Source organism: Ranitomeya imitator, chromosome 3 (assembly GCF_032444005.1).
Source record: "Ranitomeya imitator isolate aRanImi1 chromosome 3, aRanImi1.pri, whole genome shotgun sequence".
Taxonomy (NCBI): domain Eukaryota; kingdom Metazoa; phylum Chordata; class Amphibia; order Anura; family Dendrobatidae; genus Ranitomeya; species Ranitomeya imitator.
The window spans coordinates 697,484,341-697,505,452 of NC_091284.1; the positions used below are offsets into that span (position 1 = coordinate 697,484,341).

The 21,112-nt window shown below is 45.4% G+C and overlaps 1 protein-coding gene across 3 annotated transcripts in view; it reads right to left on the reverse strand.

Moving 5' to 3' along the window:
* ARHGAP9 (Rho GTPase activating protein 9) overlaps positions 1 to 21,112 on the reverse strand; it is a 208,542-nt gene that overhangs the window by 74,400 nt on the left and 113,030 nt on the right. For all 3 annotated transcript variants that reach the window (XM_069758558.1, XM_069758556.1, XM_069758557.1), the window contains 4 exons: positions 19,987 to 20,097; positions 9,551 to 9,612; positions 5,319 to 5,406; positions 3,725 to 3,820 (listed from right to left, as the gene is read on the reverse strand). In XM_069758558.1, coding sequence (XP_069614659.1) covers positions 3,725 to 3,820; positions 5,319 to 5,406; positions 9,551 to 9,612; positions 19,987 to 20,097 — 357 coding nt within the window. The remainder of the gene's footprint in view (positions 1 to 3,724; positions 3,821 to 5,318; positions 5,407 to 9,550; positions 9,613 to 19,986; positions 20,098 to 21,112) is intronic.

Consider the following 21,112-nt stretch of genomic DNA (forward strand, 5'->3'; position numbering starts at 1 on the left):
ATTATACAATATGGAGGCCTATGGGGAGTGCATTATACTATAGAGGCCTATGAGGAGTGCATTATACTATGTAGAGTCTGCCTATGAGGTGTGCATTATACTATATAGAGGCCTATGGAGAGTGCATTATACTATGTGGAGGCCTATGAGGAATGCATTACACTATACATAGACATATGGGGAGTGCATTATACTGTATAGAGGCCTATGGGGAGTGCATTATACTATATGGAGGCCTATGGGGAGTGCATTATGTTTTATGGACGACTATCTGGTGCATTATATAATCTGGATGCTATTTAGGGGAACCATCATACAGTGGAGTGATTACAGTGATTGGGCCATCATACAGTGTGGGAGATAATGTGAGGTCTGTGCATAGTGTGCGGGGCCATAATACAGTGTTGAAGCCATCAAACAGTTTGGGGCTATTATGGGGTCAGTATACTGTGAGGGGGTACTATACAGTGAGGGGGCATTATACTATGTATAAGAGAGCATCATACTGTGTATAGTGGAGCTGTGCAGGGGGGAGACTTGGGACATTATTAAATGTTATATGGGCACTTATTAGGGAACTCAGGTTATTCTGACTGTTAAAGGGACACACCGGGCACTATTACTTTCCAGGGGGAAAAATCCGGGCACTGTTTCCTAGGGCACTTGCACACGGCATTACTATATTCTAAAGAGTTGCTTTAGAATTTAGAAGGCACATAGTACCACACAATAGGTGCAGTAATAGGGACACATACGGCAGCAGCGGCTCAGCATTGGGGTATCAGCAGGATAAGCAGTTTGTGCAGGTTGGGAATAGATGGAGATGGTGCCTGAAATGTTAGAAGTCAGATGTACCTTTGTTGCAATCTCTTGATATGATTTGTGGCTGGAAGAATTTGAAATGTTAGGTTGGGACAGATGGAAAAGACGGAAAAAGTGACCGATTCAATCATCTTTAAGTCATTATCTGTAACTGTGCTGTGATCACTTATATGTTCTGTAGGACTGGTATCTACCACTGACCATATGGCGGTAATATCCATATTGGTCTTTATATAGAGATTATCTTCAGTAACAGTGCGGTCATTTGCTGAGGTTCTCCTACATACAATATTAGGGTGCGTCACCACAGTTGTAATCAAGGTTACCTGGTTAGGGGCCCACTCAGAAGTTTCGAGCCCCTGAACCAAAACCCTAGCTAATCCTCTGTCTACTCAGAGTTATTTCATGAAGACTTCCTTGTTTTAAAAACTAGCCAGCTAACTGCCATGTTTCCAGCTTTTCTACCTGCCGACCATGTGTTTTTGCTTTGGGAAGCCATGTTACACACCTTTGATTGATGCCTAATTATGAATTGAATGCATGTGCCTTGTCCAGAAGAGTGGGAGCTGCTCTTACACATGGGCATATGGATAGGGGTATTTATTGTCGAGGGTACAGCCTGTTATACTGATAAACACCAAAAACGACTACCTTCACACAAGGTCAAATAAAACTAAATAATTTTATTAATCAAACAACAAAACATAAGTAATGTATATATAAAATACAGTGGGAATACACCAAAAGCACAGGAATAGGCGGGCAACCCAGGCATGTGCCCCAAAGTGATAGTATCATATGAATAGCAACCAAACGGGTTTACTAGGGACCGTTCATGTCAGACTAATTTGATCAGTTTCTATGAAGAGGTAAGTTCCAGATTGGACCAAGGGAACCCAGTGGATGTAGTGTATATGGACTTTTCAAAAGCTTTTGATACGGTGCCATACAAAAGGTTGATACATAAAATGAGAATAATGGGGATAGGGGAAAATATGTGCAAGTGGGTTGAGAGCTGGCTCAGGGATAGGAAACAAAGGGTGGTTATTAATGGAGCACACTCGGACTGGGTAGCGGTTAGCAGTGGGGTACCACAGGGGTCAGTATTGGGCCCTCTTCTTTTTAACATATTTATTAATGACCTTGTAGGGGGCATTCAGAGTAGAATTTCAATATTTGCAGATGACACTAAACTCTGCAGGGTAATCAATACAGAGGAGGACAATTTTATATTACAGGATGATTTATGTAAACTAGAAGCTTGGGCTGATAAATGGCAAATGAGCTTTAATGGGGATAAATGTAAGGTCATGCACTTGGGTAGAAGTAATAAGATGTATAATTATGTGCTTAATTCTAAAACTCTGGGCAAAACCGTCAATGAAAAAGACCTGGGTGTATGGGTGGATGACAAACTTAAATTCAGTGGCCAGTGTCAGGCAGCTGCTACAAAGGCAAATAAAATAATGGGATGCATTAAAAGAGGCATAGATGCTCATGAGGAGAACATAATTTTACCTCTATACAAGTCACTAGTTCGACCACACTTAGAATACTGTGCACAGTTCTGGTCTCCGGTGTATAAGAAAGACATAGCTGAACTGGAGCGGGTGCAGAGAAGAGCGACCAAGGTTATTAGAGGACTGGGGGGTCTGCAATACCAAGATAGGTTATTACACTTGGGGCTATTTCGTTTGGAAAAACGAAGACTAAGGGGTGATCTTATTTTAATGTATAAATATATGAGGGGACAGTACAAAGACCTTTCTGATGATCTTTTTAATCATAGACCTGAAACAGGGACAAGGGGGCATCCTCTGCGGTTGGAGGAAAAAAGGTTTAAGCATAATAACAGACGCGGATTCTTTACTGTAAGAGCAGTGAGACTATGGAACTCTCTGCCGTATGATGTTGTAATGAGTGATTCACTACTAAAATATAAGAGGGGACTGGATACCTTTCTGGAAAAGTATAATGTTACAGGGTATATACACTAGATTCCTTGATAGGGCGTTGATCCAGGGAACTAGTCTGATTGCCGTATGTGGAGTCGGGAAGGAATTTTTTTCCCCAATGTGGAGCTTACTCTTAGCACATGGGGTTTTTTTGCCTTCCTCTGGATCAACATGTTAGGTTAGGCTATGGGTTGAACTAGATGGACATATAGTCTTCCTTCAACCTTAATAACTATGTAACTATGTAACTATGTAAACCATATTAGCGCAATTAGTACTAGTACCAGTGACCATGTACAAAAAATGCTGAAAAAACGGTAAGGTAGTAACAAACCCTAACAACATGTAGATAATACGAAATGTATCGTTACCAAATAGGACACTCCTGGGGAACCCACCCACTTTGGGGCACATGCCTGGGTTGCCCGCCTATTCCTGTGCTTTTGGTGTATTCCCACTGTATTTTATATATACATTACTTATGTTTTGTTGTTTGATTAATAAAATTATTTAGTTTTATTTGACCTTGTGTGAAGGTAGTCATTTTTGGTGTTTATTACTTTTCCTTCATGGTCTTTCCTTGGTGGATATATTTTGGTGTTGTCTGTTATACTGATGTAGCAATATGCCAATTAAATAGGAACATTGTATCTCATGTAGGAACTTCTTGTCACTCACGGCAGAAAATCCCCTCTCTTGGGCCATGTTCACACTAGCAGTATTTGGTCAGTATTTTACCTCAGTATGTGTAAGTCAAAATCAGAAGTGGAACAAATAGAGGAAAAGTATAAAAGAAACACGTCACCACTTCTGTATTTATCACCCACTCTTGGTCTTGGCTTACAAATACTGAGGTAAAATACTGACCAAATACTGAACGCGTGACCGTGGCCTACAGATATTAGTGGCTCGTTCTGCAGACTGACAATCTGACGGTTGTTACTTACATGGATGACATTCTTTTTGCTGGACATGTCTTGAGCCCAATCTATGTCGGCACCTCGAAGGTCCATGCTGCTCTCCGGTTTACTATTGGATGGTTTCTGAAACAGTGAAGACACTTGTGGATGAGGAGATATCACCAGTGACATTTAAAAAGTTGCATAATTGTCTGTCCAATGTTTATAACTGTATTTGAATTGGAATTGCAAATCTATAGACAAAATTCATATGTAGTAGCCAACTTAAAGGGGATGCCTCCAGTTTTTATGTGGCTAAAATCACCAAATGCTTGTAAAAACAAGCAACTTTGGAATTTACTTCTTATAATAAATTATTTCCATTCTCAAGAGCGGAGGAAGTTTTAATTTTATAGTGTTCAGCTCCTTGCCAAGGTTATTGGGCACCCTGCAGTCCACACCGGTTGTGGGCTCCATGCTTCAGTGCCTGCAAGCACCACTCTGCTGCCAGGTAGTCCTCCATACTCATGAGTTCTGCATAACCCACCTCCATCACTGATTGGCAGATTTCTGCCTATGCACAGTGGCGTGGGTGGGGTAATAAAGAGCTCAGCATTCACTGGTAGAGCTGCAGCAGATAAAACAGGGATTTTATCAAAATTGAGCAAAGCAGCCCAATATTTTATACATCATTGAAATCAGGGTTTCTGCCCCTATATCATGCTGCTCTTAGATGGGTTAGCAAAATCCTGGTGATAGATTCCCTTTAAAGTGCTTCAACACATGACTTAGGATATCAAGCCAAAACCAAAATCTTCTCCAAAAGGAAAATACCTCCATTTTCAGCCACCTGTTTTAGGAATTTTGCTCCTTGTCAGTACAAATTAGGACACTAATTTTCCAAATGTGAACCCATCAACACTTCCCCTCTGAAGAGACAATTTGTATATTTCCCAGAGGAGCATTGTGGCTTAAAAATGTCCTCACCTCAGCATGCCAGGCTTCACGTGTCACTCTCCCCAAGGAGGAAAGTTACCCCTTGGATCCTGGTCAGACGCTTCTCACCCAGCCAAACCAGATCTTACTATTTGCACTAATGAGGGGCAGTACCCCAAAACACAGTGCCTGCAAATTGAGATTTTGGTTTTGAATTTTATCCTAGGTTATGTGACAAGGCTCGTTAGAGAGTCGACATTGACTTTTAGAATTGCTAATTCGTGTAGGTGGCACTAGAGTTGTAGTCCTCTTCCTCTCTGAAGAGACAATTTGCTTTAACTTATCATCTGAGAATTCAAGGAGTAAAGTTTCTAACTAAGGAGACCAACAAGCTGATATAGGGAGCTTTATAGGCCATTCAATCCTCCCTGAGAAATGTGGCCATATAGTTTTTCTCACTGATTTATACCGAATCTATGACCAAAACACTTTAGTGAACTTCCTTATGAAATTGGAGATTCATTAAGGCACAATATAGGCCCATGACACACTATGCATGCACAACACTTCTGGACAACATGCATATGTAGTAAAGTTTTGTGTTATTGGAGAGAGAAACTGAGGACAACAGGACTGCGGAATAAGTAGATAGCATATAAACACCAAAAGAAATACAAAAAACAACTGCTTAACATATAGGACTTACCCAACCAGATGGGGCCTGAACTTTTGGGTATTTATAAAATACTAGGCTGTTTCCTGTCAAAACTACTAAGGATGTAGTCCAATTTTTTCTGAAAGGAAAAACAAAACCAAAGGTTCTTTTTATTACCAATCATCCATCATTTATATGATTTATATCATACTCCTAACATTGAAATTCCAATGTTGGGATGCTCCTGGGATACTTTGGAGAAATGACCACACTCCTGGCCCATAACTAAATCAATGTAACACTGAGCTGTTAGTGTATCTGGAATGAAGAGTAGAAGGGTCCAGCTACCGTACGTTATGGCAACCCACACCGTATTCCCAGGAGCAGAAGCAGTGCTTGGGTGTAATGATAGCTGAAAACGGGTAGTTATCAGCACCAGTCATTGTACCTCAGCTAATAAGCCCTCAACACATACCCCAACAGAACTTTTCAAAATATTTTCCCAGGCTCGAGTTCATATGAGGACATCCAGCAGAGGGCGCATCACCGCAACTCGAGGTAACTACAGGTCATTCACCTACATTCCATTAATTCGCCGGGTTTTTACAGGCAGGGGCGGCTGCATTAGCAGGCTTCTGCTTGTAAAATTAGTTAACCCTTTAAGATGGATTTACAGCGTGGGACGAGACTGATCGTCGGAAGGTATGGAATATTGTTGTTTGTTTTGTTTACATTTGTTTCAGGTGACAAGGGTCTTCAGGTGAATTACCAGTATAATAAAATATTACAAAAACCTGTGCATTTATTTCATTAAAATACTTTGTAATAATGTGTGTGTGTTTTTTTAACCATTTCATACTATTGGATTAATAATGGATAGGTGTCATAATTGACGCCTCTCCATTATTAATCTGGCTTAATGTCACCTTACAATAGCAAGGTGACATTAACCCTTCATTACCCCATATCCCATTGCTACACGGGAGTGGGAAGAGAGTGGCCAAGTGCCAGAATAGGCGCATCTTCCAGATGTGCCTTTTCTGGGGTGGCTGGGGGCAGATGTTTTTAGCCAGGGGGGGGCCAATAACCGTGGACCCTCTCTAGGCTATTAATATCTGCCCTCAGTCACTGGCTTTACCACTCTGGCGGAGAAAATTGCGCGGGAGCCCACCCCAATTTTTTGAGCGATTTAACCCTTTAATTTAATAGCTAGAGCGCCCAAATTTTGCACATACACACTACTAACATTAGTAGTGTGGAATATGCAAAACAAAAGGGATATGAGATGGTTTACTGTATGTAAACCATGTCTCATATCATGTCGGGTCTGAGAAGGAGATAGGAAAAGCCGGCAATTGAATTACCGGCTTTTAAGCTATCTAGCGCTGTATGATATATTAATATATATACAGTGGGGCAAAAAAGTATTTAGTCAGTCAGCAATAGTGCAAGTTCCACCACTTAAAAAGATGAGAGGCGTCTTTTATATACATCATAGGTAGACCTCAACTATGGGAGACAAACTGAGAAAAAAAAAACCAGAAAATCACATTGTCTGTTTTTTTATCATTTTTTTTGCATATTATGGTGGAAAATAAGTATTTGGTCAGAAACAAACAATCAAGATTTCTGGCTCTCGCAGACCTGTAACTTCTTCTTTAAGAGTCTCCTCTTTCCTCCACTCATTACCTGTAGTAATGGCACCTGTTTAAACTTGTTATCAGTATAAAAAGACACCTGTGCACACCCTCAAACAGTTTGACTCCAAACTCCACTATGGTGAAGACCAAAGAGCTGTCAAAGGACACCAGAAACAAAATTGTAGCCCTGCACCAGGCTGGGAAGACTGAATCTGCAATAGCCAACCAGCTTGGAGTGAAGAAATCAACAGTGGGAGCAATAATTAGAAAATGGAAGGCATACAAGACCACTGATAATCTCCCTCGATCTGGGGCTCCCCGCAAAATCCCACCCCGTGGGGTCAGAATGATCACAAGAACGGTGAGCAAAAATCCCAGAACCACGCGGGGGGACCTAGTGAATGAACTGCAGAGAGCTGGGACCAATGTAACAAGGCCTACCATAAGTAACACACTACGCCACCATGGACTCAGATCCTGCAGTGCCAGACGTGTCCCACTGCTTAAGCCAGTACATGTCCGGGCCCGTCTGAAGTTTGCTAGAGAGCATTTGGATGATCCAGAGGAGTTTTGGGAGAATGTCCTATGGTCTGATGAAACCAAACTGGAAATGTTTGGTTGAAACACAACTTGTCGTGTTTGGAGGAAAAAGAATACGGAGTTGCATCCATCAAACACCATACCTACTGTAAAGCATGGTGGTGGAAACATCATGCTTTGGGGCTGTTTCTCTGCAAAGGGGCCAGGACGACTGATCCGGGTACATGAAAGAATGAATGGGGCCATGTATCGTGAGATTTTGAGTGCAAACCTCCTTCCATCAGCAAGGGCATTGAAGATGAAACGTGGCTGGGTCTTTCAACATGACAATGATCCAAAGCACACCGCCAACGAAGGAGTGGCTTCGTAAGAAGCATTTCAAGGTCCTGGAGTGGCCTAGCCAGTCTCCAGATCTCAACCCTATAGAAAACCTTTGGAGGGAGTTGAAAGTCCGTGTTGCCAAGCAAAAAGCCAAAAACATCACTGCTCTAGAGGAGATCTGCATGGAGGAATGGGCCAACATACCAACAACAGTGTGTGGCAACCTTGTGAAGACTTACAGAAAACGTTTGACCTCTGTCATTGCCAACAAAGGATAAATTACAAAGTATTGAGATGAAATTTTGTTTCTGACCAAATACTTATTTTCCACCATAATATGCAAATAAAATGTTAAAAAAACAGACAATGTGATTTTCTGGATTTTTATTTCTCAGTTTGTCTCCCTTAGTTGAGGTCTACCTATGTACAGACGCCTCTCATCTTTTTAAGTGGTGGAACTTGCTCTATTGCTGACTGACTAAATACTTTTTTGCCCCACTGTATATCTATATATATAATTGTCTAAGGGTTTTTCCGTCTGTCTGTCTGTCTGTCTGTCTGTCCTGGAAATCCCGGCTCTCTGATTGGTCGAGGCCGCCAGGCCTCGACCAATCAGAGACCGGCACAGCATCCACGTAGAAATCCCGCGTCTCTGATTGGTCGAGGCCGCCAGGCCTCGACCAATCAGCGACGAGCACAGCGACGATGATGTCATAAAGGACGTAGATATCCCGCGTCTCTGATTGGTCGAGGCCGCCAGGCCTCGACCAATCAGCAACGGGCACAGCGACGATGATGTCATAAAGGACGTAGACATCTCACGTTTCTGATTCAGCGACGGGCACAGTATCGACGTAGATGTCATAATGGTTGCCATGGCGACGATGATGTCATAAAGGTTGCCTCGACCAATCAGCGACGGGCACAGTCTGCCGCGAATTCTGGAATCATCATTGTCCATATACTACGGGGACATGCATATTCTAGAATACCCGATGCATTAGAATCGGGCCACAATCTAGTATATATATATATGTGTCTCACCGACACGTATATATATATATATATATATATAGACAGTATATATGTTTTTACGATTATTTGAGCCCATTGATCCATTGTATGTCCGTATTGCAAGCCTGCGAGAAAATCTCGCAGTACGGATGCCATACGGATTACATACGGAGGATGCCATGCGCAAAATACGCTGACACACCCTGCCTACGGATGACATATGGATCACTATTTTCTGAGTATTGCGGCTGTAAATAACAGACCGTATTTTCATACTCTGAGTGTGACGCCGGTCTTAGCACTATTAACCTTTTCATCACTATTGATTACCAGGCATAGACTATGACAGAATAACTAGCTTTAACACCAAAATCCACACAATGTACGATTTGGCAAAGTCTTTATAATCAGGGAAACTTTGTCTTCCCCTTCCCTTGGAAATCCCCTATTAAAATTTTTTTTTTGCAGGTATTACAGCAATGCTTCATTTATTTGAATGCGACCGAGCAGTAATACCAGACAGCTCTTTGAATAGACATGGCACAGTTTCTGAGGGTGGAGGTGAAATTTGCCCCTTTCTCTAATAGCAGACAATCCCTTTAACCGAACCCAAGTTCTATTTTCAGATCTTGTTTACAACATGTACTAAATGTCTTTAAGTATCACTCAAGTATTTATGGGCACAATATACAGCGCAACCAGGCAATGATTGATAGAAAATATCAGGGCCTTCGGTGTAATACTGGCGGCTGATTGTGTAACCCTTACTTCAGCTTCCTGCCACCTTCTGCTATCTTCGTCTTGTTCAGCTGGCCTGCCCTCTCCACCTCCTGGAAAAGAAGAAGCAAATGTCAGAAGGCAAACAGGTCATAGCTCCAGAGGTCAAGGCCAACCACATTTCCTGCAGTTCTGACCTTTCACAGCCGACAGACGGAACATAACCGTTTCTTGTACCTACTGACATATACATCACTCCTAGGATTTTTTTTATTTTAGCGCTGAAGTGGTGCCACTAATCTAAGTTCTCTGCCCCTGGCATTACACTCACCAGCCACCGTCTTCAGCTGTTCCCAGCGTCGTGCCGATCCGCCATCTTGTGATCGCAACTTCTCACTGACCAGAAGCCAGAGGTTACGGTCTCAAGCTCTCAATGTAAGTCTATGAGATCCTCGTACTGGCTTCATTCTGGCTCTGATAGACTTTCAATGAGTGGTGACTTTCGTATCGCTCATCAAAAAATGGATACAAACTATAGAAGATGACCGGAGCGGCGCAGATAATAGATGAAGATGGCAGCTGGTGACTAAAACACTAGCGGAAGGGACAGTCCAGTTCTGAAATAAAGTGTTGCTTTAAAGGAGCACTCCCAAGAAATGTTTTATTTGCTAAACCGGCCTAAGTATGTGTGTTGTGTAATGTATTTGCAATAAAAAACTTACAATTGCTGTCTTCCCCGGTTTCCAGCGCTGCTCCAGTGCTCTTCTCACTCACACGACTGAAATTCCAACTTGCTGGCTCGCATTGAGGTCTATGCAGGAGTCAGAAGTCACTTTTACAATGTAAGTTTATGGAGCCTTGTTCTGACGCTCCAAAGACGTACATTCAAAAAACAACTTTGGATTCATGCATAGAGCCCAGAGATCCAGAGAGTTAGAACTTCAGTCAAGAGTGAGAAAAGGACTGGAGCGGTGCTGGAACACGGCGGAAGGCTGCGATCGGTGAATATTACATTGCGCTTACAATACAATACACACATATATAGCAGGTTTATCAAATTAAAAAAGAAACCTTGGCAGTGCTTCTTTAATAATTGTGTCACTCATTTGGCTATGAAAATAGATCATACATATGCATGATGACAACAGAAACAGCCTAAACTCAGGGATTAGTTGTAGTCTATATCTATGGAAAAGTATAAGGCTGCTTAGGAGCTGGTAAAGGGTAACAGTTGAGTCAGATGAAGTGTGAACACTGCAACCCATCAGTTGACGCTGATAGGCGGCAGGGGTCACTTGACATATGTCACATGAGTGATGGTAGGCACAGCTCCAACATTGCTGTTTTTGCGCTGATCCAGGAGGTGAGTATATGCTACTTTTATTTTCAATGGATGCCTGTTTTATTTAACAAGTGGATATCAGAGTAGTGATTTCAGTTGGGTGCATCTTCCCTCCTTCTTGTTTTCCATCTAGCTCCATCCTTATCCGTCTCCTGTAAAACCAGATCTGTCAATCAATGAAGAGGATGGTGAAAAATGGCCAAAACAAATAGGTTGGAGGGTGCACTGAACAGCTTGGACATGCCAATGGTGCTCCAAGCGACTGTGCTTAATTTGAATACTCATTTTGCCTTGACAGACTCCCTTTAATGTGTACAGATGTTGCATGCACGACACTCAGGATATGAGGGCGCTACAAAGGAAACTTCAGTTCCTGTTAGAATCCTGGGTAAATCATACTCGGGCGACCATTAATTATAATTCATCACAGTACAGGGGAGGTAACGGTTTGCTGACACATACTGTAGCTATGACAGTTCTGAGCTGAAATTGATCACAGGGGTTTTATTCAAGCTTCTATTCATCACACAGAATCACTTCTCTTCATGCAATGCTTCTTCAACAAATATGAAAGTCTCTTCACAGATAACTTCTCTTCTCTGATAACTTCTCTGCACCCACAGTGTCTTAACCTAAACAAAACTGTACCTTGCTCATTCAGTGAGGTGGGGGGACGGGATGAGTCCGTTGCTGTAGCTCTCTCACTTCCATCCTGAGGTAATAAAGATACTCCAGAAAGGCCGTACTGGGGGCCCACGGCACGTAAAGGGAGGCCGCCATGACGGGGTTACGTGGGACCTGGGGAGCTGGAGCAGTTAGAAGGGATACGGTGGTAAGGGGTTAACTGGGAACTTGAGGGGTGGCTTTAGGGGCATTTTTTGAAAATAAGGGGTGGAACTAGGGGACTGTGGGGAGGGGGCACATAAAAAGGGGCACGCTCCTCACGCAGGCATCCATTTTAGGTGCCTGCGTGACAAGTGAGGAATCTCTGTCACACTTACCAGAATGGACGTGGAAGCGATCCTCCAGCGTCTCCGGACGGCAGCCAGCTCCCAGGGGACAGATTGGCTGAATGCATCCGTTAACAGCCTTCTCCAGGGGACATCGGGAGCACCATCGCAGGCACCGCAGGACGGGCGCCGGCCGCGGAGGACTAGGCCTCCGGCGCGCCTAAGCCCGGACATCATCCCCAGGGCCCGGCGCCGAAATAGGAGCCCCTCTGCGGACCCTCCGGTAAGCAGCGCTGTTCCCTCCACCTCACAGCGCGGCGCCGGGAGGAATCCTCCAGTGCGGCGGGGCCTACAACGGGGGGTGGATCCTTCCTCCCCTCCTTCAGTGTCCGGGCGACGTGGGGCGGCAGGAGCAGGAGCCGGTACGGCGGCCGTCAGCATGCCCGCTGGCGCCGCTCAGCGTGGGAGGCAGCGACAGCCGAGGAGACGGGGGTCAGGTGCGGTGGCCGCTCAGCGCCGAGGATTATGCGGGCGGCAGTCGGCTGGCCCTGGCATCAGCGTGCGGCCTTCTGCAGTGCACAGCTCTGGAGTCTTCAATGCAGCAGCGCCCTCTGCTGGTGGTGGCCTGGATATTGCAAGTTCTGCGCCCTCTGCTGGTGTTGGCCGGGATTTTCCTGCAGCTGCGCCCTCTGCTGGTGATGGCCGGGATTTTCCTGGATCTGCGCCCTCTGCTGGTGATGGCCGGAACTTTCCTGGATCTGCGTCCTCTGCTGGTGGTGGCGGAAATTTTCCGGATACCGGCAGGCGACATTCCGTCGCTTCGGTACGCAGTGCCGGGGACGTATCCGTGGCAAGGAACCGCACATCTTCCATCGGGCGGCAGGATGCTGGCTCGGCCTTTTCCCTTTCCGCAGCACCAGGGCAGTCGACGGCATCACCGAGTCGCCAGGACACGGATACGGCCGCCAGGAGTTCGGCGGGCAACATCGCGGATCAAGCCGGTCGGGATGCAGGACACCTTCGGCTGGGAGCTGGATCTTCGGCTGCTGGGCTCACAGCACCCAGGCAGCTAGGTGAGAACATTTTCCCTATCTTTAATTTGCCAGGCATAGTTTCCCCTGAAGCTAGGAATAGTGACATTACTTCGGGAGTTGCTAGCGGGGGTATGGGTTTAATCCTTAGAGGTTTAGGGGAGCTAGCGGGCTTGTGGGGGTCCGGTCTTAGCAGGGGGTCTTTGCCGTCAGCTGCTTGGTTGGGAAATACGGGGTCGTTTGAGGGGTCTAGACAGTTGTCTGAAGTTACGGGTACATCCAGCAGTGCGGGTCCTGCGGCAGACACGGGGAGCTCATCAAGGGAGAAGGACGGAACAGCACCAGGGCCTGGGTCAGGAATTGATGCACCAGGTGAGGGAGCTTTGCAGGATAAGGAAAAGGAGGATGTACCGCAACTAGACGATGCGGCTAGGGGGGAGGTCTATGTCTGCTTCGAGGGCCCGTTAGGGGCACATTTAAAACAAGAGGTTAGGGAAAAAATCTGGAAAGGGGAGTACATAGAAATATTTTCTCTTTTACCCCTAGAGAGATTTAATTTGGATAGACCTAGAAGGGAGGACTCTAAAAAAGAAGATGAGGAGAAACGGAGATATAGGCTGATTCCCAGATCATTTTCAAATTGGCTGCAAGCTTTCGCTATTATGGCTAGCGTAATCGGGGAGAAGGCCCCGGAAAATTGCTCGGCATTATTTTGTTACTTAGATGCCATAGGGGAGGCTTACAGGACCTATGGGGGACAGGGTTGGTTACGCTATGACGAACAGTTTCGTCAGCGTAAGGCTTTTAGGCCAAGTATCAGGTGGGATCACAAGGACATAGCGTTGTGGATGAGAGTTATGGTCCCGTCCCGTTTAGGTCAGACTAGCCAGCCTTTTCACGGGGGCGCCGGGAGTTCAGGGCAGTCAGGACACTCGGCGGCTTTGCAGAAGGGACTGTGTTTCGCCTTCAATGATGGCATATGCAGATTCGGGAGCAAGTGTAAATATAGGCACGAGTGTTCAACCTGCGGGGGGGTGCATAGCGCTTCAAAATGTTTCAGGGGTAACAGGCAAAAAGTTGGAGATTCAGCTGACAAAAGGGGTGACTCCGGTGCAGTGGGTCGTGATGGAGGCCTTTCTAAGTAGATACCCTGATAGGTCAGCTGCAGTTTTATTGCGCGACGGTTTTAAGGAGGGTTTCAAAATCCCTTATGTTGAACAGGATGTTAGTTTAAAAAGAAAAAATTTGAAATCGGCATTACAATTCCCGGAGGTCGTGTCGGAGAAGTTGAATAAGGAAGTTGCTCTGGGAAGAATGGCAGGCCCGTTTGTCGCCCCTCCGATTGCAAATCTGAGGGTGTCACCTCTTGGCGTGGTCCCTAAGAAAGAACCTAATAAATTTAGGTTAATCCATCACCTGTCATTTCCGAAGGGATCTTCGGTTAATGATGGTATTGATCCCGAGTTGAGTTCGGTGTCGTACTTATCATTCGATTCAGCGATGGAGTGGGTTAGAGCATGTGGAAAGGGGGCTAAGCTGGCTAAGACCGACATCGAAGCGGCCTTTCGTTTGTTGCCAGTTCATCCTGACAGTTTGCATTTATTGGGTTGTTTTTGGGATGGCGGCTTCTTTGTTGATCGTTGTCTTCCCATGGGTTGCTCGATTTCATGTGCTTACTTTGAGGCCTTCAGCATGTTCCTAGAATGGGTGGTGAAAGATGTGTCTGGGATACGCTCATGTTCGCACTATCTGGATGACTTTCTGTTTATAGGGCCAGCGGAATCAGCAGATTGTTCGATTTTGTTGCATACAATGGAGAGTGTGACAAAAAACTTCGGGGTGCCTTTGGCGGAGGATAAAACAGTTGGTCCGGTGACAGTGTTGAGCTTCCTAGGCATTGAAATCGACACGGTAGCAATGGAATGTAGGCTACCTGCAGACAAGGTTACCGCGTTGCGCCAAGATGTGGTTAATACGATTGGTTTGAAGAAGATAAATTTGCGCAGTTTGCAATCGTTGTTAGGGAAACTGAACTTTGCATGTAGGATCATGCCGATGGGTCGAGCGTTCTGCCGCCGCCTATCCTTGGCAACAGTAGGGGTAAAGTCCCCTTTGCATTTCATCAGGATAAAGAAAGAGTTTCGGGACGATTTGAAGATGTGGGCGGATTTTCTGGACGAGTACAATGGCAGATCTCTGTGGATTCAGCCGGTGGCAGATGCTACCTCCTTGGGCATTTTGGTGCATGTCGTTGAAATGAGTGGCTTTGGTCTTTTCTTTCATGGTAGATGGTCAGCAGCGGCTTGGCCGGAAGAATGGAAGGAGGAGGGGTTAACAAACAACCGGCTACTGTTGCATTTGTTCCCCAGGGTAGTTGCGTTGGTCCTGTGGGGTGACAAATTGAGGAATTTGAAGATTTCTTTTCATTGTGAGCATGTTGGAACGGTGACGGCGGTAAACTCGTTGTCAGCGGCTACGCCTGCAGTAGTGAAGGTCTTGCAGCACTTGGTTTTCCTGGGTCTTAAGTTTAACTTATGGATTGTAGCTTGTCAGCGCCTGATCCAATAGTTGTTGCTCTTTCTCAATTTCAGTGGCAGCTTTTCCGGGATTTGGCACCACAGGCGGAGAGCGCGGGCCGGGATTGTCCAGTGGAGTTGTGGAACCTGCCGCGAGGGCCGTAACAGAGTTATTTACCAAATCGCTCGCGGATTCATCTTGGTCTCATTATAATCAGGCTTGGAGCTTGTGGGAATCCTGGATGTCAAGTATGGACCAGGATATGGAGGAGGAGTATGGTTTGTTGTTGTTCTTAGGTCATCATTAGGAGGCAGGTTGGTCTGTGACACGTTTGAATAAGTTTCTGGCGGGGCTAGCCTTCAACCTTAAATGGAGGGGGGGTAAGGATATAACGAAATCCTTCTTGGTTCGGCAAGTTGTTCGGGGTTGGAAGAAAGGCTGGAAGGCTTCGGACGGTCGCCGACCCGTATCTTATGAGGTTCTCTCAGCCATTGAGCGGAAGTTGCAAGAGGTGTGTTTTTCCGAATGGGAAGTGGTTCTGTTCTGTGCAGCCTTTTCTTTGGCCTTCTTTGGGGCATTTCGGTTAGGTGAGTTGGTTAGCCCGTCCGTTAGTAAAAAAGGTATTTTGTTAAGAGAAAACGTGGATGTCGAAGGGAATAAGGTGGTAGTGTTTATTAAGGCTTCCAAAACGGACGTGTATGGGAAAGGGTGCAAAGTGGTGTTGTTCAATGTTGAAGGATCCCCGGTGTGCCCGGTGGCATCCGTGAAGAAGTACATGGCAAAGGGCGGGGTGTTAGACGAGCCATTCTTGGTGCACGAAAATGGGTCTTTCTTGTCCCGTTTTCAGTTTATTTCTGTTTTTAGGAAATGTTTGGCGGCAACGGGCTTACCTGCAACACAATATAGTGGTCACTCCTTCAGGATCGGGGCAGCGACTGAGGCCGCTAGGTGGGGCCTTGGTGAGGATGTGGTTCGGAGAATTGGGAGGTGGGAATCTTCAAGATTCCAGTCGTATGTTCGCCCAAACCTATTGTGAGTTAGAAGCTGTGTTAAGTTAATTGTTTGTTGCCTTTCTTTCTGTGTTGCAGGGCCTGATCCGATGCTCGTCTGGATCATGGGGCATTCGTATGTTGTATGGGCTGCGTTGCGTGCTGCGGTTCGTCCGGACGGTCGTCAGTTGGGTCTTTCTCGAGAGACAGTGACTTTACGATGGATCGGTAAAAGGGGGATGGTGTGGAAGGAATGGTTACCTGAATTTCATCGTTTTGTTAGACTGGATAGAGTGCCGGAGATCGTGGTGATACATTTAGGGGGGAATGATTTGGCTAAACGGTCTTGTAGGGAGCTGATTAAGGATATCAAATTCGATATCCTGAGGTTCTGGGTCATGTTTCCAAAAGTGTTGTTGGTGTGGTCCGACATCATTCCCCGTAAAAGATGGAGAGGTGCTAGATCACACGAGGGGGTGAACAGGGCCCGGATTAAAATAAACAGGGCCATATCTCGGTTTATGGTGAGGAATGGCGCGTTGGCCGTGAGACATGTGGACTTGGAATCGGGTCAAGGAGCTTACTGGAGAGCTGATGGCGTGCACCTGAACGCGGTGGGTAATGATATGTGGTGTTTGGCTATCCGTAGTGGCATTGAATTAAGCTTGAAGGTGTGGAGGGACATGAATGGCTAAGGTGTCAGGCCATTCGTGTTCGTGGCGGGGGTGGAGGTCCTCGAAGTCGGTGGAAATGGTAAATCGTGGTTCAATGGGGTGGGGATCTTGAGAGGTCCTGGACACCCCATGAGAGAATTTAACAAGGCGCGGTACGGTTATTCCGCGTGAGGTGGATTTATGGACCCCTGGCATGGGGGTGGGTTCGGTGGACCAGGATTGGTTGTTATCTATCCCTGAGCTGGTGCTTTACGGCTGGGGGTAAGACTCATCCTGGGCTGAACATTGTGGAGTTTTTGGGATACTGAGTTTTTTATAACTTTGGGGCTTCGAGGACCGCCCCTCCTATTCTGGGTTGTCATAAAAGTTCTGTTATCTTTTATTTAATAAAATGGCTGCTGTGGCCAATTAAATCCAACATATGTCTCCGTCTGCTGTTTTGAGTACGTTAGAAGTTTATTCTTTAGATTGTTAAGAGATCTGTTTAAGGGGGTTGGGGTAATTTTTTCCAGGTCACGGAACTCACGTATACCCTATGTCAAGAAAGGCCGTACTGGGGGCCCACGGCACGTAAAGGGAGGCCGCCATGACGGGGTTACGTGGGACCTGGGGAGCTGGAGCAGTTAGAAGGGATACGGTGGTAAGGGGTTAACTGGGAACTTGAGGGGTGGCTTTAGGGGCATTTTTTGAAAATAAGGGGTGGAACTAGGGGACTGTGGGGAGGGGGCACATAAAAAGGGGCACGCTCCTCACGCAGGCATCCATTTTAGGTGCCTGCGTGACAAGTGAGGAATCTCCCGCCCACCCTCCCTTTTTTGGTTAGGGTAATGGGGGGGGTGAAGTCGGCATATGTGGGCTTTTGGAGTATTGTTTTAAGAGGCGTCTAAATGTATTTATTTTGTTATGTGAATGCTGTCAGGGTATTGTCACGGCAGTTGGCGGGGGTGGAGGTCCTCGAAGTCGGTGGAAATGGTAAATCGTGGTTCAATGGGGTGGGGATCTTGAGAGGTCCTGGACACCCCATGAGAGAATTTAACAAGGCGCGGTACGGTTATTCCGCGTGAGGTGGATTTATGGACCCCTGGCATGGGGGTGGGTTCGGTGGACCAGGATTGGTTGTTATCTATCCCTGAGCTGGTGCTTTACGGCTGGGGGTAAGACTCATCCTGGGCTGAACATTGTGGAGTTTTTGGGATACTGAGTTTTTTATAACTTTGGGGCTTCGAGGACCGCCCCTCCTATTCTGGGTTGTCATAAAAGTTCTGTTATCTTTTATTTAATAAAATGGCTGCTGTGGCCAATTAAATCCAACATATGTCTCCGTCTGCTGTTTTGAGTACGTTAGAAGTTTATTCTTTAGATTGTTAAGAGATCTGTTTAAGGGGGTTGGGGTAATTTTTTCCAGGTCACGGAACTCACGTATACCCTATGTCATGGCTGTGCTGACTGCTTCTATGATTACAGAAATCAGTTCCCGGGAAGAACTGGTCTATACAGCTTGTCTGATTTCAGTCTGACAGGAGACTTTCTAGCACACACCTTACTCTTGGATGTCCCTGACACCATAATAACATTTCCAGTCCCAATATCTACTGCCAACCATTCCCTGTCTGCTATAACCATTTTAACCCCTATAGTTGCAGGATGATTCTAAATCAACAGGGCAGCTTCTACCTGTTACACAGAGATACTCTCTCCTATAAGTAATTATTCTTAGGAAGAATACAGTGGGTATCACATGGTCATAAGTATTCAGACCCTTTGCTCGGTATTGAGTAGAAGCACCCTTTTGAGCTAGTACAGCCATGAGTCTCCTTGGGAATGATGTAACAAGTTTTTCACACCTGCCATTCTTCCTTGCAGATCCTCTCCAGTTCCGTCAGGTTGGATGGTGAACGTTGGTGGACAGCCATTTTCAGGTCTCTTCAGAGATCCTCAATTGGGTTTAGGTCAGGGCTCTGGTTGGACCAGTCAAGAATGGTCACAGAGTTGTTTTGAAGCCACTCCTTTGTTATTTTAGCTGTGTGCTTAGGGTTATGTGACTTAAATATGAGTGTCTGAGCAAAGGGTCTGAATACTTATGGCCATGCGATATTTCAGTTTTTCTTTTTTACTAAATTTGCAAATATTTCGACATTTCAGTTTTTCAGTCAAGATGGGGTGCAGAGTGTACATTAATGTGAAAAAATGAACTTTTTTGAATTAACCAAATGGCTGCAATGAAACAAAGAATGAAAAATTTAAAGGGGTCTGAATACTTTCTGTTCCCACTGTATCTCAGTTCATTCTGGGCCGATAAACCATGCTACAATCTTTTTTTCTGTTAGTTTTGGAGGCATTGTATGAGCCAATACGTCTCTTTAGAAGTTGTAGTACGATTCTAAGGGTGCAGTCAAACGGCCAGATAAATAGGACTGGGGTCAGACCACAATGCACGGACTTGATGGCGGTTCTACCCCCTGAGTGTGACAGCTTCATAGAAATATATGAAGTTGTCATGCTCGGGTCAGGAGAGCTGACGGCCAGTCCGTGCATTGCAGTCGGATCTCGGTCTGATTTTTACAGCCATCTGACTGCGATAAGCAGTATTACGTTCTTGTGCAGGATCCCTTACACTATACATCCCAACTTTCTAAGGCAAGGATTTAGGAGGAGTGACCATACTTGGCATTTAAATTTTTACTTTTATCAATGCCCCCTTTTCTATTGCCACGTCCACTCCTTGTCTCTCAACACCCCATTCCAAAATCATTGGTTTTCAAGAGGTGCCGGTAGGTTTCTCCGGCATCTGCAAATAAATTGCTGATTTTCCCCTTATTCCAGCACATTCCGAAAGAGTTGGCAAATATGTCGGACAGTGTGTCGAAAGCCATTCTACCACACTACTGACCAAGTTCCTGTTCATAGTTATAAAGCCTACCAATAATCATCCTGAAATCAGTGTATGTTATTTAGAATGTAAAGTATGAGATGAGTACACTTACATGGGGAACATCCAGAACCGTGACTGGACTGAGCTTACCAAGGTCAGCATTGAAGTTTGCATTATTAAAATCATCTAGCATGTGATGCGACAAGTTCCTTCTGTGACTTGACTGCAACAAAAGAGAAAAAATGGCTTAAATACTTGTATATATATTTAATGAATAAAAAGTATGACATTCTTATATTAATATACAAAATACAATATTAAACAGTACATTTACCGATCAAAGTCTAAGTTAATGTTCACGGGTCATAAGAAGAGAAACTGGCCAAGGCCGGTTTCACACGTCCTGATATTTCCGTTACTAGAAAAAAAGGTAGCGGAGATGTCAGTGTCCATGTGTCCGTGTGTGTAATACTTGCGGCACACATGTGGCAACCATGTGCCGCATCAGTACCACACGGATGGGCGCCAGGGAAGAAGCTCTACAGTAAGCGCTGTCCCCCAGTGCCGGTTCTGAAGACGGCTCTCATCATTCTCCCCTGCTCTGCACGCGATCAGCGCAAGCAGGGGAGAATGATGAGAGCTATATTCAAGTGAGAAGAAGACTATTACTCTCATCAGTCTACACCTGCTGCCGCTAATAACAGTGACAGCAGGGGCGACTGATGGGCTATGCATCACCCGCCGCCTGCACTATAAAAAAAAATAAATGAAAAAACCTGGAGTGAGTTCCCTTCTATTTTCTATAACCAGCCAGGTAAAACTCACAGCTGGGGGCTGCAACCCTCAGCTGTCAGCTTCAGCAAGGCTGGTTATCAAGAATAGGCGGGTCCCCGTGCTGTTTTTTATTTAAATAAATAATTTTAAAAAACGTGGCGTCCCCCCATATTTGACAACCAGCCTTGCTAAAGCTGACAGCTGGGGGCTGGTAAGAGACCATGGATATTGACCCCTCAAAGCCTAAAAATAGGCCCAGAAAAGGCACTGCAGAATATAGAGACGCATGGGATCTTTACACCCATCAGTCAAGGCAAGGTTGTGACACTAGATGTTACTGCAGAGAGCCAAAGCAATTGCTGGGCTGAGATTGCGCTCAGAGCAGTTGCAAAATTCAACATAGTGTATATGTGGCGGTGGTGCAAGGACTCATCTTGTGTTTTACTATACTACTTAGTGCTGTA